The 23,018-nt window shown below is 39.6% G+C and overlaps 1 protein-coding gene across 1 annotated transcript in view; it reads right to left on the bottom strand.

Moving 5' to 3' along the window:
- ADGRB1 (adhesion G protein-coupled receptor B1) overlaps positions 1–23,018 on the bottom strand; it is a gene marked incomplete in the record, with an annotated part of 689,450 nt that overhangs the window by 5,082 nt on the left and 661,350 nt on the right. The window contains 5 exon segments of the mRNA XM_056522870.1: positions 3,651–3,755; positions 7,230–7,265; positions 12,384–13,030; positions 15,929–15,968; positions 19,577–19,636. Coding sequence (XP_056378845.1) covers positions 3,651–3,755; positions 7,230–7,265; positions 12,384–13,030; positions 15,929–15,968; positions 19,577–19,636 — 888 coding nt within the window.

Genomic DNA, 23,018 nt, shown 5'->3' with positions numbered 1-23,018 from the left:
TGAAGTGTATGCACTGACTGGTGTCTGGTAGCGCCCTCTACAGTACAGGGAGGTATTACATGTTCTGTACTCTTTACTTGTATTACTGAAGTGCATGCACTGACTGGTGTCTGGTAGCGCCCCCTACAGTACAGGGAGGTATTACATGTTCTGTACTCTTTACCTGTGTTACTGAAGTGTACGCACTGACTGGTGTCTGGTAGCGCCCTCTACAGTACAGGGAGGTATTACATGTTCTGTACTCTTTACCTGTATTACTGAAGTGCATGCACTGACTGGTGTCTGGTAGCGCCCCCTACAGTACAGGGAGGTATTACATGTTCTGTACTCTTTACCTGTATTACTGAAGTGCATGCACTGACTGGTGTCTGGTAGAGCCCCCTACAGTACAGGGAGGTATTACATGTTCTGTACTCTTTACCTGTATTACTGAAGTGTATGCACTGACTGGTGTCTGGTAGCGCCCCCTACAGTACAGGGAGGTATTACATGTTCTGTACTCTTTACCTGTATTACTGAAGTGTACGCACTGACTGGTGTCTGGTAGCGCCCTCTACAGTACAGGGAGGTATTACATGTTCTGTGCTCTTTACCTGTATTACTGAAGTGCATGCACTGACTGGTGTCTGGTAGCGCCCCCTACAGTACAGGGAGGTATTACATGTTCTGTACTCTTTACCTGTATTACTGAAGCGTATGCACTGACTGGTGTCTGGTAGCGCCCCCTACAGTACAGGGAGGTATTACATGTTCTGTACTCTTTACCTGTATTACTGAAGCGTATGCACTGACTGGTGTCTGGTAGCGCCCCCTACAGTACAGGGAGGTATTACATGTTCTGTACTCTTTACCTGTATTACTGAAGTGTATGCACTGACTGGTGTCTGGTAGCGCCCCCTACAGTACAGGGAGGTATTACATGTTCTGTACTCTTTACCTGTATTACTGAAGTGTACGCACTGACTGGTGTCTGGTAGCGCCCTCTACAGTACAGGGAGGTATTACATGTTCTGTACTCTTTACCTGTATTACTGAAGTGCATGCACTGACTGGTGTCTGGTAGCGCCCCCTACAGTACAGGGAGGTATTACATGTTCTGTACTCTTTACCTGTATTACTGAAGCGTACGCACTGACTGGTGTCTGGTAGCACCCTCTACAGTACAGGGAGGTATTACATGTTCTGTACTCTTTACCTGTATTACTGAAGTGCATGCACTGACTGGTGTCTGGTAGCGCCCCCTACAGTACAGGGAGGTATTACATGTTCTGTACTCTTTACCTGTATTACTGAAGCGTATGCACTGACTGGTGTCTGGTAGCGCCCCCTACAGTACAGGGAGGTATTACATGTTCTGTACTCTTTACCTGTATTACTGAAGCGTATGCACTGACTGGTGTCTGGTAGCGCCCCCTACAGTACAGGGAGGTATTACATGTTCTGTACTCTTTACCTGTATTACTGAAGTGTATGCACTGACTGGTGTCTGGTAGCGCCCCCTACAGTACAGGGAGGTATTACATGTTCTGTACTCTTTACCTGTATCAGGGTTAGTTGCTCCTTTGGACACCAGGTGAGGGCGGCTCCATGTTACTTTTTTAGGACACTGTGTACTGTACAGGACCCTGAAGTAGCTCCTGTCCGCTACATAGACAGTGATTACAGCTCCCAGCAGATCTTTATTACTTTTATATATAAGGATTTGCTTTATCTATATTAGTTATCTACTTATTTTACTTTAATCCTCACTTTTCCCTGTTTTTGGATGATATTTTGGGCTTCAGAACCAACTACCAGGTTTCATAGAGTTATGGTCTCAACATACAATGGTCTCAACATACAATGGCCGTCCTGGAACCAATTAATATTGTAACTTGAGGGACCACTGTATATGTATTTTATCTCCTAATCCATCTATTGTTCTCTTTCTGTAATATTAAGGTTCCAAAAGAAATAAATAAGCTTATTATTTTCAGCTTCCCCATTCATGCATATGGGCCTATTGGACAACTCACTTCCATTCAGCTCCTTGAGCCAAGAATCCTGATCGCTCCAATGATCCAACTTGGTGGCTTTGGAGGATTATTAAATAACCAAACCTTTATCCTGTTATCCTCAGGCTGTGTGTCCTGGCAGACGTCTATGGAAACAGCTGGGGCCGCATTAGCCTTCAGCTCTGGTTCCCGGGATGATAAAGGCTTCACCCGACAGACGTCTGTCTACGGACAATGACTAATGTTCTGACTATACTAGGGGCTTTTATGTGCTATGGATACTTTATAACCCTTCCTGGAACTCTACAATCTTTTTGATCTCTTGAGATGATAAATTGGCCAACAGAAAAATGTTGAGCAAAAGTAATAAAAAATTCTACCGAGCAATGGATTTTTATGGTATCATAACTCTAGATGGCCATGGTTCTAAAATTCCAACCCAAAATATTCTGACCACAAAACTTCCCTTAAAGAAGGTGTCCAGTATAACAAAATGTATCCATTATCTGCAGGATAGGGGATAAGTGTCTGTTGGGACCCCCTGCGATCTCCTGTACAAGGCCCCGACTCTGCTTAAAGGGGTTCTCCGCCCCTAGACATCTTATCCCCTGTTTGATCGAGGGGGTCCTGCTGCTGGAACCCCCCCCCCCCCCCCCCCCCCCCACGCAATCTCTGCTGCGGCACTGCAGTCATCAGGTGAACGGAACAAACTTTGCTCCGAGCCTGATGACTAGCAATGCGGTGCTGATGTCACGGACACGCCCCTTGTGACCACACCCTCTCAATGCAAGTCTATGGGAGGGGGTGTGACGGCTGCCATGCCCATGCCTCCCATAGAGTTTCATTGAGGGGGCATGATCGTGATGTCACAAGGGGGCGTGGCCGTGAGGTCACGAGCCTCCGGTGCAGCAGCCGGCGTTCTTAACAAATGTCGGGTGCTGCAGGGAGATCGCGCCCCCCGTGATGAGACATCTTATCCCCTATCCTTTGGATAGGGGATAAGATGTCTAGGGGCAGAGTACCTCTTTAAGGTAATGACGTTTCACATCAAGCACATCAGCTGGTCGAAACATGCCCCCTCCATTCATCTCTATGGGAGAGGCGGAGACACTTGTCTCCGCCTCTCACATAGAGATGAATGGAGGGGGCGTGTTTCAACCGGCTGACATGCTGGATGTGAAATGTGCCTTAGGAGAGCAGAGCAGGGCCCCGTACGGGAGATTGCAGGGGGTCCCAGTAGTCGGACCCCCATGATCATACACTTATCCCCTATCCTGTGGATAATGGATACATTTTGTTTCGCTGGACATCTTTTTTCTTTTTTACATTTTAAAAGAATAACAATGTTTTTCCTGATTTCTGTAGTTATGAAAGTTGACAAACACCGACCAAGAGTGTTGGGGACCTCACATCTAATGGATCTCCAGGCCCCTTCAATATCACATTCACGAGATCCGCTCTCTCCATGGTCTTTTTTATTAGAAGCCGGATCGGTTCTCGGCACAAAGAAGAGGGAAAACATCTTCAGCTTCAATCTTTCCTTTGAGATAAAAGACCACGGGGAGAGCGCAGCTCTGGAGGGTGAAGTGCCGTTGGCCTTATAGCGCCCCTCGGTGGTTTCCCACCTCTTGGTTCACATCACAGGTCACATCTCACCTTACTCTCCGCTGTGGGTGATTCCTTTTCTTTCTCCGAATGTTGGAGCTTTCGATTCAAGTCTTGGAACATATCCTGGTGGCGTTTTCTGGTGTGCATAATTTTCTGAATAAAAAAAAAAAAAGAATCACATATTTTTCTACGTGAATTTCTTCATTCTTAGGGAGAAACATGGAACGTGTCGGCAGATAAGAACCATGTGGCCCATCTAGTCTGCCCAATATCCTGAATACTATGAATAGTCCCTGGCCCTATCTTATATGAAGGATAGCCTTATGCCTATCCCTATCTTATATGAAGGATACCCTTATTCCTATCCATATCTTATATGAAGGATAGCCTTATACCTATTCCTATCTTATATGAAGGATAGCCTTATACCTATTCCTATCTTATATGAAGGATACCCTTATACCTATTCCTATCTTATATGAAGGATAGCCTTATACCTATTCCTATCTTATATGAAGGATAACCTTATGCTTATCCCTATCTTATATGAAGGATAGTCTTATGTCTATTCCTATCTTATATGAAGGATAGCCTTATACCTATTCCTATCTTATATGAAGGATACCCTTATGTCTAGGGCTGGGCAGTATACCGGTTCAAACCGAATACCGAAATTTTTGTGCAGCACGATATGAATTTTTACCCATACCGCAATACCAATTTGGCCCCTCCCCCTCGGGAATGAATGAATTATCAGCCGCAGGGAACTAATCATATGTGACCCGCGAGTTGCAGCCGCCGGCGCTGACACTATACCAGTGGTCTTCAACCTCCAGATGTTGCAAAACTACAACTCCCAGCATGCCCGGACAGCCGTTGGCTGTCCGGGCATGCTGGGAGTTGTAGTTTTGCAACATCTGGAGGTCCGTAGGTTGAAGACTACTGCTCTATACTGTATCCCAATACCCGGGCTGCAAAAGGTAAACAAAATAAACTTTAACTCACCTTCACCATCGGTCCGGACCTGCTTCCTGGAGACATGAACGTCGGAAAGCCGTCAGCCTATCATTGGCCGCAGCGATGTTCCGCCTCGGATGCCGGCTTCTTATATGACAGTGGGCTCAGCCTATCACCGGCCGAGGCGGAACATCGCTGTGGCCAGTGATAGGCGGACGGCTGTCCGACGTTCACGTCCCCAGCGTAAGGCCGACGGTCATGCGTTAGCTTATTTTTGTTTACCTTCTGCAGCCCGGGCAGAGGGATACAGTATAGAGTGTCAGCGCTGGCGGCCACAACATACAGGACGAGGAGGGCAGCGCTTGCAAGTGACGTTAGTAGTACCCTGATGGGGGCAGTGCAGCTGGTCTAATAATTAATTTTGGGGGAGGGAGGGGGGGAATACCGTTATATACCGTAGAACCGCCATAAGTTAAAAAAAATACCGCGATACACATATTTGGCCATACCGCCCAGCCCTACTTATACCTATCCCTATCTTATATGAAGGATAGCCTTATGTCTATCCCTATCTTATATGAAGGATAGCCTTATACCTATCCCTATCTTATATGAAGGCTAGCCTTATACCTATCCCTATCTTATATGAAGGATAGCCTTATACCTATCCCTATCTTATATGAAGGATAGCCTTATACCTATCCCTATTTTATATGAACGATTATCTTATACCTATCCCTATCTTATATGAAATATAGCCTTATAACTATCCCTATCTTATATGAAGGATAGCTTTATACCTATCCCTATCTTATATGAAGGATAGCCTTATGCCTATCTCTATCTTTTATGAAGGATAGCCTTTTGTCTATCCCTATCTTATATGAAGGATAGCCTTTTGTCTATCCCTATCTTATATGAAGGATAGCCTTTTGTCTATTCTTTTCTTATATGAAGGATAGCCTTATACCTATCTCTTTCTTATATGAAGGATATCCTTATGTCTATCCCTATCTTATATGAAGGATTGCCTTATGTCTATCTCTATCTTATATGAAGGATAGCCTTATGCTTATCTCTATCTTATATGAAGGATAGCCTTATGCCTATCCCTATCTTATATGAAGGATTGCCTTATACCTATCCCTATCTTATATGAAGGATAGCCTTATGACTATCTCTATCTTATATGAAGGGTAGCCTTACATCTATCCCTATCTTATATGAAGGATAGCCTTATGTTTATCCCTATCTTATATGAAGGATAGCTTTATGCCTATTCATATCTTATATAAAGGATAGCCTTACACCTATCCCTATCTTATATGAAGGATAGCCTTATGTTTATCCCTATCTTATATAAAGGACAGCCTAATGCCTATCTCTTTCTTATATGAAGGATAGCCTTATACCTATTCCTATGTTATATGAAGGATACCCTTATGTATATCCCTATCTTATATGAAGGATAGCCTTATGTCTATCCCTATCTTATATGAAGGATTGCCTTATGTCTATCTCTATCTTATATGAAGGATAGACTTATGCCCATCTATTTCTTATATGAAGGATAGTCTTATGTCTATCCCTATCTTATATGAAGGATAGCCTTATGTCTATCCCTATCTTATATGAAAGATTGCCTTATGTCTATCCCTATCTTATATGAAGGATAGCCTTATCTCTATCCCTATCTTATATGAAGGATAGCCTTATGCCTATCCCTATCTTATATGAAGGATAGCCTTATGCCTATCCCTATCTTATATGAAGGATAGCCTTATCTCTATCCCTATCTTATATGAAGGATAGCCTTATGCCTATCCCATGCATGGTTAAACTCTTCACCGTTTTTGCAGTGACCACTAGGCTATTCCATGCATCCACTACTCTCTCAGTAAAGAATCCTTCCTCAACAAAGCTCAGTGTACAGGATGATAAATGATATGAAGGATATCCTTATGCTTATCCCTATTTTATATGAAGTATAGCTTTATACCTATCTCTATCTTATATGAAGGATAGCCTTATGCTTATCCCTATCTTATATGAAGGATAGCCTTATGCTTATCCCTATCTTATATGAAGTATAGCTTTATACCTATCTCTATTTTATATAAAGGATAGCCTTATACCTATCCCTATCTTATATGAAGGATAGCCTTATGCCTATCCCTATCTTATATGAAGGATAGCCTTATACCTATCCCTATCTTATATGAAGGATAGCCTTATGTTTATCCCTATCTTATATGAAGTATAGCTTTATACCTATCTCTATTTTATATAAAGGATAGCCTTATACCTATCCCTATCTTATATGAAGGATAGCCTTATGCTTATCCCTATCTTATATAAAGGATAGACTTATGCCTATCTCTTTCTTATACCTGGAGTGGCGCAATAATTGTCCCCCCTATTTGCTTCAATTGTTAATTGTCCGTACCATCGCTCACTGCTACATATATGTTTTCTACAGAGAGCAATGCAATAGCGCCCCCTAAGTCTATTTTTAGTGTGCAGGACAGGTATGTTCTAATTTTATTAAGGAAGCCGACCCTTTTATCGACTATCATAAAACCAACATGGAAAATGAGAACCTTTACATTTGTGTTAAAATTTATAAAAAGAAAATTAATGAAACGATGAGTGAAAGGAGGAAAATCCTACCTCAAAGTCTAATTCTGCATACCGGGATTTTCTTCTCTGTGAACAAAGAGGAGATAGAAATGGTCAGAATGTCTGTAATGGGGACATGGACTATGTGGTCAGTCAATAACCTCTGGTGGATGTTCATGACTGTACGGCTGTGCCGCCTGTATGGATTATATCAACTGTACGGCTGTGCCTGCCTGTATGGATTATATCAACTGTACGGCTGTGCCTGCCTGTATGGATTATATCGACTGTACGGCTGTGCCTGCCTGTATGGATTATATCGACTGTACGGCTGTGCCTGCCTGTATGGATTATATCGACTGTACGGCTGTGCCCGCCTGTATGGATTATATCAACTGTACGGCTGTGCCCGCCTGTATGGATTATATCGACTGTACGGCTGTGCCGCCCTGTATTCATTATATAGACTGTATGGCTGTGCCCGCCTGTATGGATTATATCGACTGTACGGCTGTGCTGCCCTGTATTCATTATATAGACTGTACGGCTGTGCCGCCCTGTATTCATTATATAGACTGTACGGCTGTGCCCGCCTGTATGGATTATATCGATTGTACGGCTGTGCCGCCTGTATGGATTATATCGACTGTACGGCTGTGCCGCCCTGTATTCATTATATAGACTGTACGGCGGTGCCTGCCTGTATGGATTATTTTGACTGTACGGCTGTGCCCGCCTGTATGGATTATATAGACTGTACGGCTGTGCCCGCCTGTATGGATTATATCAATTGTACGGCTGTGCTGCCTGTATGGATTATATCGACTGTACGGCTGTGCCGCCCTGTATTCATTATATAGACTGTACGGCGGTGCCTGCCTGTATGGATTATATTGACTGTACGGCTGTGCCCGCCTGTATGGATTATATGGACTTTACGGCTGTGCCGCCTGTATGGATTCTATCGACTGTACGGCTGTGCCGCCCTGTATTCATTATATAGACTGTACGGCGGTGCCTGCCTGTATGGATTATATCAACTGTACCACTGTGCCCCCTGTATGGATTATATCGACTATATGGCTGTGCCCACCTGTATGGATTATATCGACTGTACGGCTGTGCCCACCTGTATGGATTATATGGACTGTACGGCTGTGCCCGCCTGTATGAATTATATGGACTGTACGGCTGTGCCCACCTGTATGGATTATATCAACTGTACTGCTGTGCCCGCCTGTATGGATTATATGGACTGTACGGCTGTGCCCGCCTGTATGGATTATATGGACTCTACGGCTGTGCCCCCTGTATGGATTATATCGACTGTACGGCTGTGCCCACCTGTATGGATTATATCGACTGTACGGCTGTGCCCCCTGTATGGATTATATGGACTGTACGGCTGTGCCCCCTGTATGGATTATATGGACTGTATGGCTGTGCCCGCCTGTATGGATTATATCGACTGTACGGCTGTGTCCGCCTGTATAGATTATATCGACTGTAAGGCTGTGCCGGCCTGTATGGATTATATCAACTGTACGGCTGTGCCCGCCTGTATGGATTATATCAACTGTACGGCTGTGCCCACCTGTATATCGACTATATGGCTGTGCCCACCTGTATGGATTATATGGACTGTACGTCTGTGCTCACCTGTATGGATTATACTGACTGTACAGCTGTGCCTACCTGTATGGATTATACTGAGTGTACGGCTGTGCCCACCTGTATAGATTATACTGACTGTATGGCTGTGCCCACCTGTATGGATTATACTGAGTGTATGGCTGTGCCCACCTGTATGGATTATACTGACTGTACGGCTGTGCCCGCCTGTATGGATTATATTGGCTGTAGAGCTGTGCGCACCTGTATGGATTATACTGACTGTAGAGCGGTGCCCGCCTGTATGGATTATATTTTACATTATAAAAGTAACAGAATATGTACCACCAATAAAATATACAGTATAACTACTTCTTATTAAAAAAAGGCCACTCAATAGGTTCTAATCCACATAAATATTGTCTTATCTTAAGGTGGAATCCTCCTTTAAACATATAAATACAAAATACAAAACATATTTCCATGCTGAGATATAGACATGCACTACTGAGAAATTCTGATTACAAAATATCCTCTTCCCATTTCTAGTAAGTACAAGTATAAGGGACACGTATGAACAAAAATATAACTACTATAATACTGCCTCCTATATACAAGAATATAACAACTATAATACTGTTCCTATATACAAGAATATAACTACTATAATACTGCTCCTATATACAAGAATATAATTATTATAATACTTCTCCTATATACAAGAATATAACTACTATAATACTGTCTCCTATATACAAGAATATAACTACTATAATACTGCTCCTATATACAAGAATATAACTGCTATAATACTGCTCCTATATACAAGAATATAACTACTATAATACTGCTCCTATATACAAGAATATAACTACTATAATACTGCTCCTATATACAAGAATATAACAACTATAATACTGTTCCTATATACAAGAATATAACTACTATAATACTGCTCCTATATACAAGAATATAACTACTATAATACTGCCTCCTATATACAAGAATATAACTACTATAATACTGCTCCTATATACAAGAATATAACTACTATAATACTGCTCCTATATACAAGAATATAACTACTATAATACTGCTCCTATATACAAGAATATAACTACTATAATACTGCTCCTATATACAAGAATATAACTACTATAATACTGCTCCTATATACAAGAATATAACTGCTATAATACTGCTCCTATATACAAGAATATAACTACTATAATACTGCTCCTATATACAAGAATATAACTACTATAATACTGCCTCCTATATACAAGAATATAACTACTATAATACTGCTCCTATATACAAGAATATAACTACTATAATACTGCTCCTATATACAAGAATATAACTGCTATAATACTGCTCCTATATACAAGAATATAACTACTATAATACTGCTCCTATATACAAGTATATAACTACTATAATACTGCTCCTATATACAAGAATATAACTACTATAATACTGCTCCTATATACAAGAATATAACTACTATAATACTGCTCCTATATACAAGAATATAACTACTATAATACTGCTCCTATATACAAGAATATAACTGCTATAATACTGCTCCTATATACAAGAATATAAATACTTTAATACTGCTCCTATATACAAGAATATAACTACTATAATACTGCTCCTATATACAAGAATATAACTACTATTATACTGCCTCCTATATACAAGAATATAACTACTATAATACTGCTCCTATATACAAGAATATAACTACTATAATACTGCTCCTATATACAAGAATATAACTACTATAATACTGCTCCTATATACAAGAATATAACTGCTATAATACTGCTCCTATATACAAGAATATAACTACTATAATACTGCTCCTATATACAAGAATATAACTACTATAATACTGCTCCTATATACAAGAATATAACTACTATTATACTGCCTCCTATATACAAGAATATAACTACTATAATACTGCTCCTATATACAAGAATATAACTACTATAATACTGCTCCTATATACAAGAATATAACTACTATAATACTGCCCCTATATACAAGAATATAACTACTATAATACTGCTCCTATATACAAGAATATAACTACTATAATACTGCTCCTGTATACAAGAATATAACTACTATAATACTGCTCCTATATACAAGAATATAACTACTATAATACTGCCCCTATATACAAGAATATAACTACTATAATACTGCCCCTATATACAAGAATATAACTACTATAATACTGCTACTATATACAAGAATATAACTACTATAATACTGCTCCTATATACAAGAATATAACTACTATAATAATGCTCCTATATACAAGAATATAACTACTATAATACTGCCTCCTATATACAAGAATATAATTACTATAATACTGCTCCTATATACAAGAATATAACTACTATAATACTGCTCCTATATACAAGAATATAACTGCTATAATACTGCTCCTATATACAAGAATATAACTACTATAATACTGCTCCTATATACAAGAATATAACTACTATAATACTGCTCCTATATACAAGAATATAACTACTATTATACTGCCTCCTATATACAAGAATATAACTACTATAATACTGCTCCTATATACAAGAATATAACTACTATAATACTGCTCCTATATACAAGAATATAACTACTATAATACTGCTCCTATATACAAGAATATAACTGCTATAATACTGCTCCTATATACAAGAATATAACTACTATAATACTGCTCCTATATACAAGAATATAACTACTATAATACTGCTCCTATATACAAGAATATAACTACTATTATACTGCCTCCTATATACAAGAATATAACTACTATAATACTGCTCCTATATACAAGAATATAACTACTATAATACTGCTCCTATATACAAGAATATAACTACTATAATACTGCCCCTATATACAAGAATATAACTACTATAATACTGCTCCTATATACAAGAATATAACTACTATAATACTGCTCCTGTATACAAGAATATAACTACTATAATACTGCTCCTATATACAAGAATATAACTACTATAATACTGCCCCTATATACAAGAATATAACTACTATAATACTGCCCCTATATACAAGAATATAACTACTATAATACTGCTACTATATACAAGAATATAACTACTATAATACTGCTCCTATATACAAGAATATAACTACTATAATAATGCTCCTATATACAAGAATATAACTACTATAATACTGCCTCCTATATACAAGAATATAATTACTATAATACTGCTCCTATATACAAGAATATAACTACTATAATACTGCTCCTATATACAAGAATATAACTGCTATAATACTGCTCCTATATACAAGAATATAACTACTATAATACTGCCTCCTATATACAAGAATATAACTACTATAATACTGCTCCTATATACAAGAATATAACTGCTATAATACTGCTCCTATATACAAGAATATAACTACTATAATACTGCTCCCTCTCCCAATAGAGCTGAATAATCTAGACATTCCCTATAGTAGTTGCCGTTCATAGATGATATAGAGTCAGTGAGCTATTTATGATACTTCTCTTTGGTTTCTTACCTCTAAGGAGCTCATTGACAGTGTGGAGATCTCACTTTTTGGGACCATCCCCGTTGTTCCCAGCTCCGCCTTTTCACAGAGGCCCATTGGTATTTGTGATTCGCTGGGGTGGAGCTGCTGCTTCTGCATGGGTGACCCCTGCTCAATACATTTCATGCCCAGGCGTTCCCTTGGGGGGCTCTTCACCATGTAGGTGGGGTCGGCCATGTTGAGATGTATGAGCCTGGTCTGTGGCATCTGGTCGATGTTCATACTATACTTATTGTCCTCTTTCGGTTTTGCCCTAAGTGTGGCCGTATTATTGGGCAAAATAACATAACTGGTGTCCATGGACTGCTCCTGTGCTCGGGTCAGCTCTGAGTCCAGCTTTTTGAATATGTCCCCCTCACACATGTATACAGGCTTAGGGGGCTGGTTCTTGTCCTTTTTTAGGGTAAGGGTGTGATTGTTATACTCATTGAGGTTGATGCCTCCCAGATAGTGTGGCGATCCTTGCAGGTGCATTTTGGACACATTAGCTGGAAGACTATTAAAATTTGATCCCTTTTGATGGTTCATCTTCATCTTCTCTTCATCTTGCAAAGATGGCCGCTTCAGAGTTCCTGTGATGGTGGATGTTCTGCAGGCCGAGAGGTCCTTGTTCAGAGCTAGAGAGAGAAAAAAAACTGTAACATTTATATTTAAGGAAACTCTGACATATTTCTATGGAACTTGTCATATCTCATCAGGTGTTTGATGAACAGTTTGAGCCTATAGTCGTTGTAGCCTTTATCTGGTCCATACATGGAGCTTCTCATATGGTGGGACCTTTGAACGGCAGTCCACTTGTCTTGTTCCACTCTCTAACTCCATAAATCACAGTTGTTTTTTTCTAAATAAAACTCCAGGAAATACGATATTTGATAAGGTCAATAAGGTCATAAGGACAAAGCAGGGTCATAAATGATTATTACTTTGCTCTGGTCCCTCAACAGTTTTTGAGGTGGTCAGTACCAAGGGTCAAGTCCTGGGGGAAAAAAAAGTGTGGGAACTCATTCAAGATTTCCACTCAAGGGCTGGCCCTGCAGAACTCCTGCTAATGGGAACGGTGTTCCTGCTGTGGAAAAAGTGCAGGGACTCAGTTCCCACTCATTCCCGCAGGACTTGAGCCCTGGTCAGTACCATATGTGGCCATATGTTGCCTTAAATGTTGCACAAGAAGCGTGAAGAAATGTACACTGCTTATCGTGGTGCTCTGCTCCAGTTAGTCCATCAAAAAGAATCCACCTAAAGAATAAATAGCGGCACTCACCAAATCCAGCAGGTTCTTCTTTATTTAAGATGATCATACTCACATACAGTACAAGGGGGAGGCGCACATAGATGTGGATGTACAGCAAAGAGACTACAACCTATAGTCACATGAAGCACTAACAAGCACAAAACGGCATGAAATAGAGAAATAAAGGAGAACCTGCTGGATTTGGTGAGTATCGCTATTTCGTGCTGCTGTTTCACGCTTGTTAGTGCTATATTGGGCCTCTATAGTCTGTAGTCTCTTTGGTGTGCCCCCCTGTTTATGTGCGTCTCCCCCCCTGTACTGTATGTGAGTAAGATACTCTAAAATAATGAAGAGCCTGCAGGAATTGGTGAGTTCCGCTATTTCGTGCTCTTGTTTTACACCGTTTTGCGCTCGTTAGTGCTTCATGTGACTATATGTTGTAGTCTCTTTGCTGTACATCCACATCTATGTGCGGCTCCTTTTTGTACTGTATGAGAGTATGATCATCTTAAAGGGGTACTCCACTGAAAACATCTTATCTCCTATCTCCTCCCCTGTCATGTCACGCCCCCTCCCATGTCATGAACGAGGAAGCTGCAATCTTCGGTGTTCCAGACGTTGCCACTGCCGGCCTAGAGATCGCAGGGGTACAGCTTCTGGGGAACCCCGATATCTCCAGGCTGGCATCGGTGGCGTCCGGAACACAGAAGCCTGAAGCTTCCGTGCTCGTGTTGTCATGCCACGCCCCCTCCATTCATGTCTATGGGAGGGGGCATGGCGGCTACGTAGTAGCCGTCATGCCCTCTTCCATAGACATGAATGGAGGGGGCGTGGTGGCTGTAGTCGCCAGTCATCCGGCACAGAGAAGAGGTCCCTCCGTGCACAGGATGACTGGGGTGCTGCAGCGAGATTGTGGAGGTCACCTAGCAGCCGGACCCCTGCGATTAGACATCTTTTGGATGGGGATTAGATGTTTTCAGTTGAGTACCCCCCTTTAACTAAAGAAGAACCTGCTGAATTTGGTGAATGCTGCTATACAAGGACTCTCTTTGATACAGCAAAGAGGCTACAGCCGTTTAGCACTCTATAAAGACCCAATAAAGCACAAACAAGTGCTAAAGGCTGTAGCCTCTTTGCTGTACATCCATATTTATGCGCGCCTCCCCCTTGTATTGTATGTGAGTATGATCATCTTAAATAAAGAAGAACCTGCTGGATTTGGTGAGTGTCGCTATTTATCTTTACGTGGACTCTCTTTGATACAGCAAAGAGGCTACAGCCGTTTAGCACTCTATAGAGGCCAATGAAGTACTAACAAGTGCTAAATGGCTGTAGCCTCTTTACTGTGCACCTCTTTCCATATGCGTCTCCCCCTTGTACTGTATGTGAGTATGACACTCACAGGACTTGCTGGATTTGGTGAGTGACGATATTTATTCTTTAGGTGGATAAACAGGTTATGTTCGCAAACAGCTTTTTGAGCCATAAATCGGCTAAGAACGCTGACCTATCGGTGGTCAGACAGCTTCCTGGTACAGATCTAAATATGAAATGACTTTATGGACTTGTCGCAGAAGGAGGACGACTCAACTAATAATACGAGGTGCATTGGGGGCTCTTCCTAATTTTCGTTCTGCCTGGTTGGAGATACATTTATTTTGTAGGTTGATAGAACCGTAATAACCGTAATATCTTTACTGCAGCCGTTCTTTCGGTATTTTATGCCAGGTGCCGTCTCCTCATCTGCTAATAACACAGATCGGCGCAGTGACATTCAGATCAGGCGGTAGAAATAAGCGGCTCCATTACCGGTGACATGAAGAGCTCTTCACCTAATGACAGGTGATTCTTATTAAACACATCCTCTTCTTCAGGACATAATATTCACAGCGGGACATGTTTGCCCATATTACATTCTGGGAGTTAAATGACTATTATGTTCATAATTGAGATTTCACATTATGTCCATTCGAGGAGAAACAATGAGAATACAGTGCGGTGTAAATCCTATGGACAATGAGGATAAAGAACTCACTGCACCCATCCCGGGAGAGTCTCGGAGAATACAGTCATGATTATTTATTTTTAGGTGATTTTACTAAAAGAAGAATCCTAAAATTAAATCTATAGAAAAAAAGAGCAACGGAAAAAAAAAGGGTGTAAAAAACAAAAAAAAAACAACAAGTTCAGTTCTAACACCAATGGCTTTCATAGATAACATCCTAAACAACAGGTAACAACCATCAATTCCAAACATTTTGGCATATGTAGAGTGTGTCCTTACCGGAGCGACACGCCAAATCCACGTCCTTCTCGAAGTCAGACTGTTGGGTAAGAACAGAAAGTTACAATTACAATCGGTTTACTGGGGAGATCCCGAATGTTATCATTTATAATACATCAGATACAATGTGTCATTCTATATCAGCCGTGTAGTAATAATAATCACACGCAATGTAACTATTATCATAATAAAGACTCCCGCCACATAATACAGTATATTGAATTCATTCTGTATATTAACTGATTATGTGTTATTACTTTTGATAGATGACAATATATTAGTAGTTATATTCTTGAACAGTGGGGATCAAAAGTTTGGGCGCCCCAGGTAAAAATTTGTATTAATGTGCATAAAGAAGCCAAGGAAAGATGGAAAAATCTCCAAAAGGCATCAAATTACAGATTAGACATTCTTAGAATATGTCAACAAAAGTTACATTTTATTTCCATCATTTACACTTTCAAAATAACAGGAAAAAAAAATGGCGTCTGCAAAAGTTTGGGCACCCTGCAGAGGTAATATCTTGTACTGCCCCCTTTGGCAAGTATCACAGCTTGTAAACGCTTTTTGTAGCCAGCCAAGAGTCTTTCAATTCTTGTTTGAGGTATCTTTGCCCATATTCCTTACAAAAGTCTTCCAGTTCTTTGAGATTTCTGGGCTGTCTGTCACGCACTGCTCTTTTAAGGTCTATCCATAGATTTTCAATTATGTTGAGGTCAGGAGATTGTGAAGGCCATGTCAAAACCTTCAGTTTACGCCTCTTGATGTAATCCCCCGTGGATTTCGAGGTGTATTTAGGATCATTATCCATTTGTAGAAGCCATCCTCTCTTTAACTTCAGCTTTTTCACAGATGGCATCAAGTTAGCATCCAAAATTTGCTGAAATGTTATTGAATCCATTTTTCCTTCTACTCGTGAGATATTCCCTGTGCCACTGGCTACAATACAACCCCAAAGCATGACTGATCCACCCCCATGCTTAACAGTTGGACAGAGGTTCTTTTCATTAAATTCTGTTCCCCTTCTTCTCCAAACGTACCTTTGCTCATTCCCGCCAAAAAGTTCAATTTTAACCTCATCGGTCCACAGAACTTGTTTCCAAAATGCACCAGGCTTGTCTATATGTTCATTTGCAAAGTTCAAACACTGATTTTTGTGGTGAGGACGTAGAAGAGGTTTTCTTCTGATGACTCTACCATGAAGACCATATTTGTACAAGTATCTCTTTATAGTGGAATAGTGTACCCCAACTCCAGTGTCTGCCAGGTCTTTCTGGAGGGATTGTGCAGACAAACGTGGGTTTTGAATTGTTTTTCTCACAATCCTGCGAGCTGTTCTGTCTGATATTTTTCTTGGTCTTTCAGATCTTGCTTTAATTTCCACTGTTCCTGATGATTGCCATTTCTTAATTACATTCCGAACAGAGGATATTGACATCTGAAAACGTTTTGCCATCTTCTTATAGCCTTCTCCAGCTTTGTGAGCGTCAACAATTTTCAGTTTCAGATTTCTAGACAACTGCTTAGAAGAACCCATGGTGCTGATTGTTGGGGCAAGATCAGATGAGTCTGGGTATTTAAAACCTTTGAGATTGACATCACCTGGTCTTCCCAGATGATGATTGAGAACAATCCACTGGCAGGTCTCAGCTATAAATTCTGCAGGGTGCACAAACTTTTGCAGACACCATTTTTTTGTTTTCTGTTATTTTGAAAGTGTAAATGATGGAAATAAAATGTAACTTTTGTTGACATATTATAAGAATGTCTAATCTGTAATTTGATGACTTTTGGAGATTTTTCCATCTTTCCTTGGCTTCTTTATGCACATTAATACAAATTTTTACCTGGGGTGCCCAAACTTTTGATCCCCACTGTATAAAGGGTCAGTATTATAGTAGTTATATTCTTGTATATAGGAGCAGTATTATAGCAGTTATATTCTTGTATATAGGAGCAGTATTATAGTAGTTATATTCTTGTATATAGGAGCAGTATTATAGTAGTTATATTCTTGTATATAGGAGCAGTATTATAGTAGTTATATTCTTGTATATAGGAGCAGTATTATAGTAGTTATATTCTTGTATATAGGAGCAATTTTACAGTAGTTATATTCTTGTATATAGGGGCAGTATTATAGTAGTTATATTCTTGTATATAGGAGGCAGTATTATAGTAGTTATATACTTGTATAAAGGAGGCAGTATTATAGTAGTTATATTCTTGTATATAGGAGCAGTATTATAGTAGTTAAATTCTTATATATATGGAGCAGTACAGTATTATAGTAGTTATGTTCTTGTATATAGGAGCAGTATTATAGTAGTTATATTCCTGTATATAGGAGGCAGTATTATAGCAGTTATATTCTTGTATATAGGAGCAGTATTATAGTAGTAATATTCTTGTATATAGGAGCAGTATTATAGTAGTTATATTCTTGTATATAGGAGCAGTATTATAGTAGTTATATACTTGTATATAGGAGCAGTATTATAGTAGTTATATTCTTGTATATAGGGGCAGTATTATAGTAGTTATATTCCTGTATATAGGAGACAGTATTATAGTAGTTATATTCTTGTATATAGGAGCAGTATTATAGTAGTTATATTCTTGTATATAGGAGCAGTATTATAGTAGTTATATTCTTGTATATAGGAGCAGTATTATAGTAGCTATATTCCTGTATATACGAGGCAGTATTATAGCACTTATATTCTTGTATATAGGAGCAGTATTATAGTAGTTATATTCTTGTATATAGGAGCAGTATTATAGTAGTTATATTCTTGTATATAGGAGCAGTATTATAGTAGTTATATTCTTGTATATAGGAGCAGTATTATAGTAGTTATATTCTTGTATATAGGAGAAGTATTATAGTAGTTATATTCTTGTATATAGGAGGCAGTATTATAGTAGTTATATTCTTGTATATAGGAGCAGTATTATAGTAGTTATATTCTTGTGTATAGGAGCAGTATTATAGTAGTTATATTCTTGTATATAGGAGCAGTATTATAGTAGTTATATTCTTGTATATAGGAGCAGTATTATAGTAGTTATATTCTTGTATATAGGAGGCAGTATTATAGTAGTTATATTCTTGTATCTAGGAGCAGTATTATAGTAGTTATATTCTTGTATATAGGAGGCAGTATTATAGTAGTTATATTCTTGTATATAGGAGCAGTATTATAGTAGTTATATTCTTGTATATAGGAGCAGTATTATAGTAGTTATATTCTTGTATATAGAGGCAGTATTATAGTAGTTATATTCTTGTATATAGGGGGCAGTATTATAGTAGTTATATTCTTGTATATAGGAGCAGTATTATAGTAGTTATATTCTTGTATATAGGAGCAGTATTATAGTAGTTATATTCTTGTATATAGGAGGCAGTATTATAGTAGTTATATTCTTGTCCATAGGGAGCAGAATTATAGTAGGTATATTTATGTAAATAATAGGCGCTACTATAGTACTGATATACCTATGCAAAGAGGACAGAATTGTAGTAGGTAACATATTAGACCATATTATAAAATGTATTTTTTTTGTCTACAGGGGGCTGTGTTATTTTTTGATGACCACATTGGGCAGTCATGTTTTTACATCCAGGACGACATCAATAATGACCTTTTTATCTTTCAGTCCCACCATAGCAGTGCAGATGTACGGGTTGTTGGCTTCTTCGAGCTAGAGAAAAGACGAAGAAGAAACAGTCAGGCAAATACACTATACGGCAAGTAGGGGGTTTTAACAATAAAATGATAGCAGCATATGGCGGCACTATCTTACACCTGTGGAGGTTGCACTTCACGCCATCCCACTTGTATTTGATGGTTTTCATGCCTAGACATCAGTCTGCAACATCTACAGAGTTGACCACTAGATGTCGCCACGTTTTATACCATCGTGCACACAATATCCTCCTTATCCTACTTGAAATGGAAGAAATGACTTTGCCCTTTAGAGGTGATATGGGCTTAGTGAGAATAAAGCCGATATCTACTTCCAGTAGAGTCCGTACTAAATTAACACACGGTGCACTGACTGCAAGCCATACTACATAAGAGAGTGAATGTCCTGGATTCGGTATAATAAATCTGCAGACCATGTTGCACATAACAATGTTTCCAAACAGTGTGTCTCCAGCTGTTGCAAAACTACAACTCCCAGCATGCCCGGACAGCCGTTGGCTGTCCGGGCATGCTGGGAGTTGTAGTTTTGCAACAGCTGGAGACACACTGTTTGGAAACATTGTTATGTGCACATGATGGATAATGCTATCTCATATATCTTAGTTATTGTGTGTTGCTTGAGCACCCAACACTTAAAGGGGTCGAGTGGAAAAATTATTATTTTTTATTTATTTTTTTTTTTTCAAATCAACTGGTGCTAGAAAGTTATACAGATTAGCAAATTACTTCTATTAAACAATCTTATAGCTGGAAATATTGGAAAGTAAGTTCCTCTAAAGAAAGGCGCTGGTTACCAGGAATGAAAGATGACTTCTTTATTTGCAACACGTTTCAATCCCGGACCTGATGAAGATCCTGGTCCGGGATCGAATTGCGTTGCAAATAATGAAGTACAGTGGTCCCTCAAGTTACAATATTAATTGGTTCCAGGACGACCATTGTATGTTGAAACCATTGTATGTTGAGACCATAACTCTATGGAAACCTGGTATTTGGTTCTGAAGCCACCAAAATGTCATCCAAAAATAGGAAAAAAGTGAGAATTAAAGAAAAATAAGTAGATAACTAATTTAGATAAAGCAAATCCTTACATATAAAAGTAAGAAAGATCTGCTGGGAGCTGTAAATCACTGTCTATGTAGAGGACAGGAGCTTCTTCAGGGTCCTGTACAGTACACAGTGTCCCAAATGGAGCCGCCCTTACCTGGGGTCCATAGGAGCAGCTAACCCTGGTACAGGTAAGGAGTAGTACAGAACATGTAATACCTCCCTGTACTGTAGGAGGCGCTACCAGACACCAGTCAGTGCATACGCTTCAGTAATACAGGTGATTTACCAGTAAAAAGCCCATTCTGATTGGTCAGTTCCTCCAGTTGTGACACATCTCACAGATCTGGACTGTCTGTAACATTGTATGTTGAGTCTGGTTTCAGGTTGCAATGGTCCAGAAAAGACCATTGTATGTTGAAACTATTGTATGTTGAGGCCATTGTAAGTTGAGGGATCACTGTAATCTTTCATTCCTGGTAACCAGCGCCTTTCTTTAGAGGAACTTACTTTCCAATATTTCCTGCTATCTCATTCCACCGGTCCGACTGACTTCACACCGGGAAGTTCCTCGTGGCAGCGGTTCCACCTGTCTTTCTACATCCAGACGCTACTGTGGGTGTTGTGCTCTTAGCGCAACACCTAGGGGTAAGAACCCATCTTTACTTCATTTTTATCATTCATGATAAATAGTCCTCACTAGGAGCGCACCTCTTGTTGCTTTTTCGTCTATATACTAATTTAAAAATCTTAATCCTTCCAGTACTTATCAGCTGCTGTATGCTCCACAGGAAGTTGCATAGTTCTCTCCAGAGTGATCACAGTGCTACTCTGCTGACACCTCTGTCCATGTCAGGAACTGTCCTGAGTAGAAGCAAATCCCCATAGCAAACCTCTCCTGCTCTGTGCTCAGACTGGAAAGAACTACACAACTTCCTGTGGATCATACAGCAGTTGATAAGTACTGGAAGGATTAAGATTGTTTAATAGAAGCAATTTACAAATCTGTAGAACTTTCTAGCACTAGTTGATTTGGAAAAAAAAAATTGTTTTCCACCGGAGTTCCCCTTTAAAAGGGTACTCTGGGGGAAAACATTTTTTTTAAATCAACTGGTGCCAGATTTGTTAATTACTTAGATATAATAATCTTTATCCTTCCAGTTCATATCAGCTGCTCAATGCTCCATAGGAAGTTGTGTAATTCTTTCCCATCTGACCACAGAGCTCTTTGCTGACACCTCTGTCAGGAACTGCCCAAAGCAGGAGAGGTTTGCAATGGGGATTTGCTTCTACTCTAGATGGTTCCTAACATGGACAGAGGTGTCCGCAGAGAGCACTGTGGTCAGACTGGAAAGGACTACACAACTTCCTTTGGCGCATACTGCAGCTGATAAATACTGGAAGGATTAAGATTTAAAAAAAAAGTCATTTACAAGTATGCATAACTTTCTGGAACCCATTGAGTTGAAATCTTTTTTTTTCCCCTCCAGAGTACCCCTTTATGTCACTAATAACAATGGTAGTAGAGGAGCACACAAACAATTTAGCGACTGTTCACATAGCCCTGCCCGCACAATAGTCGAGGTTTGTAGAAGGCTCCATATACATTCGCTGATCTATTAGACCAGCACACATATGGTGCATGAAATACCACCCCAAGCTGCAATACCAGGCACTGATGTCCCTGGTAAACAATGACACTAAAGGATGCACAGAAAATCGGATATTAAATGGGGCCAACGGCGGCAAAGGACAATAACCAGAAATGGGCAGTAGAAAATAATAAAAATTGAATTTTATAAGTAAGTATGACCAACGGGTTTTGAAGGGATTCTACCCTCTTCATCAGGTCCTAAAGGCAAACATTAATTTGCACTGGTGACGTTACTCTGGCCCCGAGGTCTTTTCCGTTTTTCCACCCATTTTTTTTAAATAGTTTCTACTGTTTTTGTTTCTTCAGTTATTTAAACCACATGTCTACAATGTTTGCCCTAAGGACCTGATGAAGAGACGAGAATCCCTTGGAAACATGTTGTGGGTGCTTACTAATAAAATTTTATTTATGGGTTAATGTCCTTTGTTGGCGCCATTTAGTATCCACTTTTCTGTGCATCCTGCGTGTTACCTCCAGTTTTTGGTTTTTCACAGTTCTTCCTGACAGACCACGGTTGGATAAAGGCTGCGGCAAGGATTTATGTTATATACATCTCACCTGATAATAGCGCATAGAGCACAAATTCTTTACATTGTATATTGATAAACAATGAATGGCATGAGGTGCCAAGGTGGGCCTCAAGAGAGAGACCCCCACCGGTCTAATATTGATGGCC

Source organism: Hyla sarda, chromosome 5 (genome assembly GCF_029499605.1).
Source record: "Hyla sarda isolate aHylSar1 chromosome 5, aHylSar1.hap1, whole genome shotgun sequence".
NCBI classification, from domain to species: Eukaryota; Metazoa; Chordata; class Amphibia; order Anura; family Hylidae; genus Hyla; species Hyla sarda.
The sequence above is the reverse complement of the archived record's forward strand: the minus strand, read 5'-3'. Positions and strand labels throughout refer to the sequence as shown.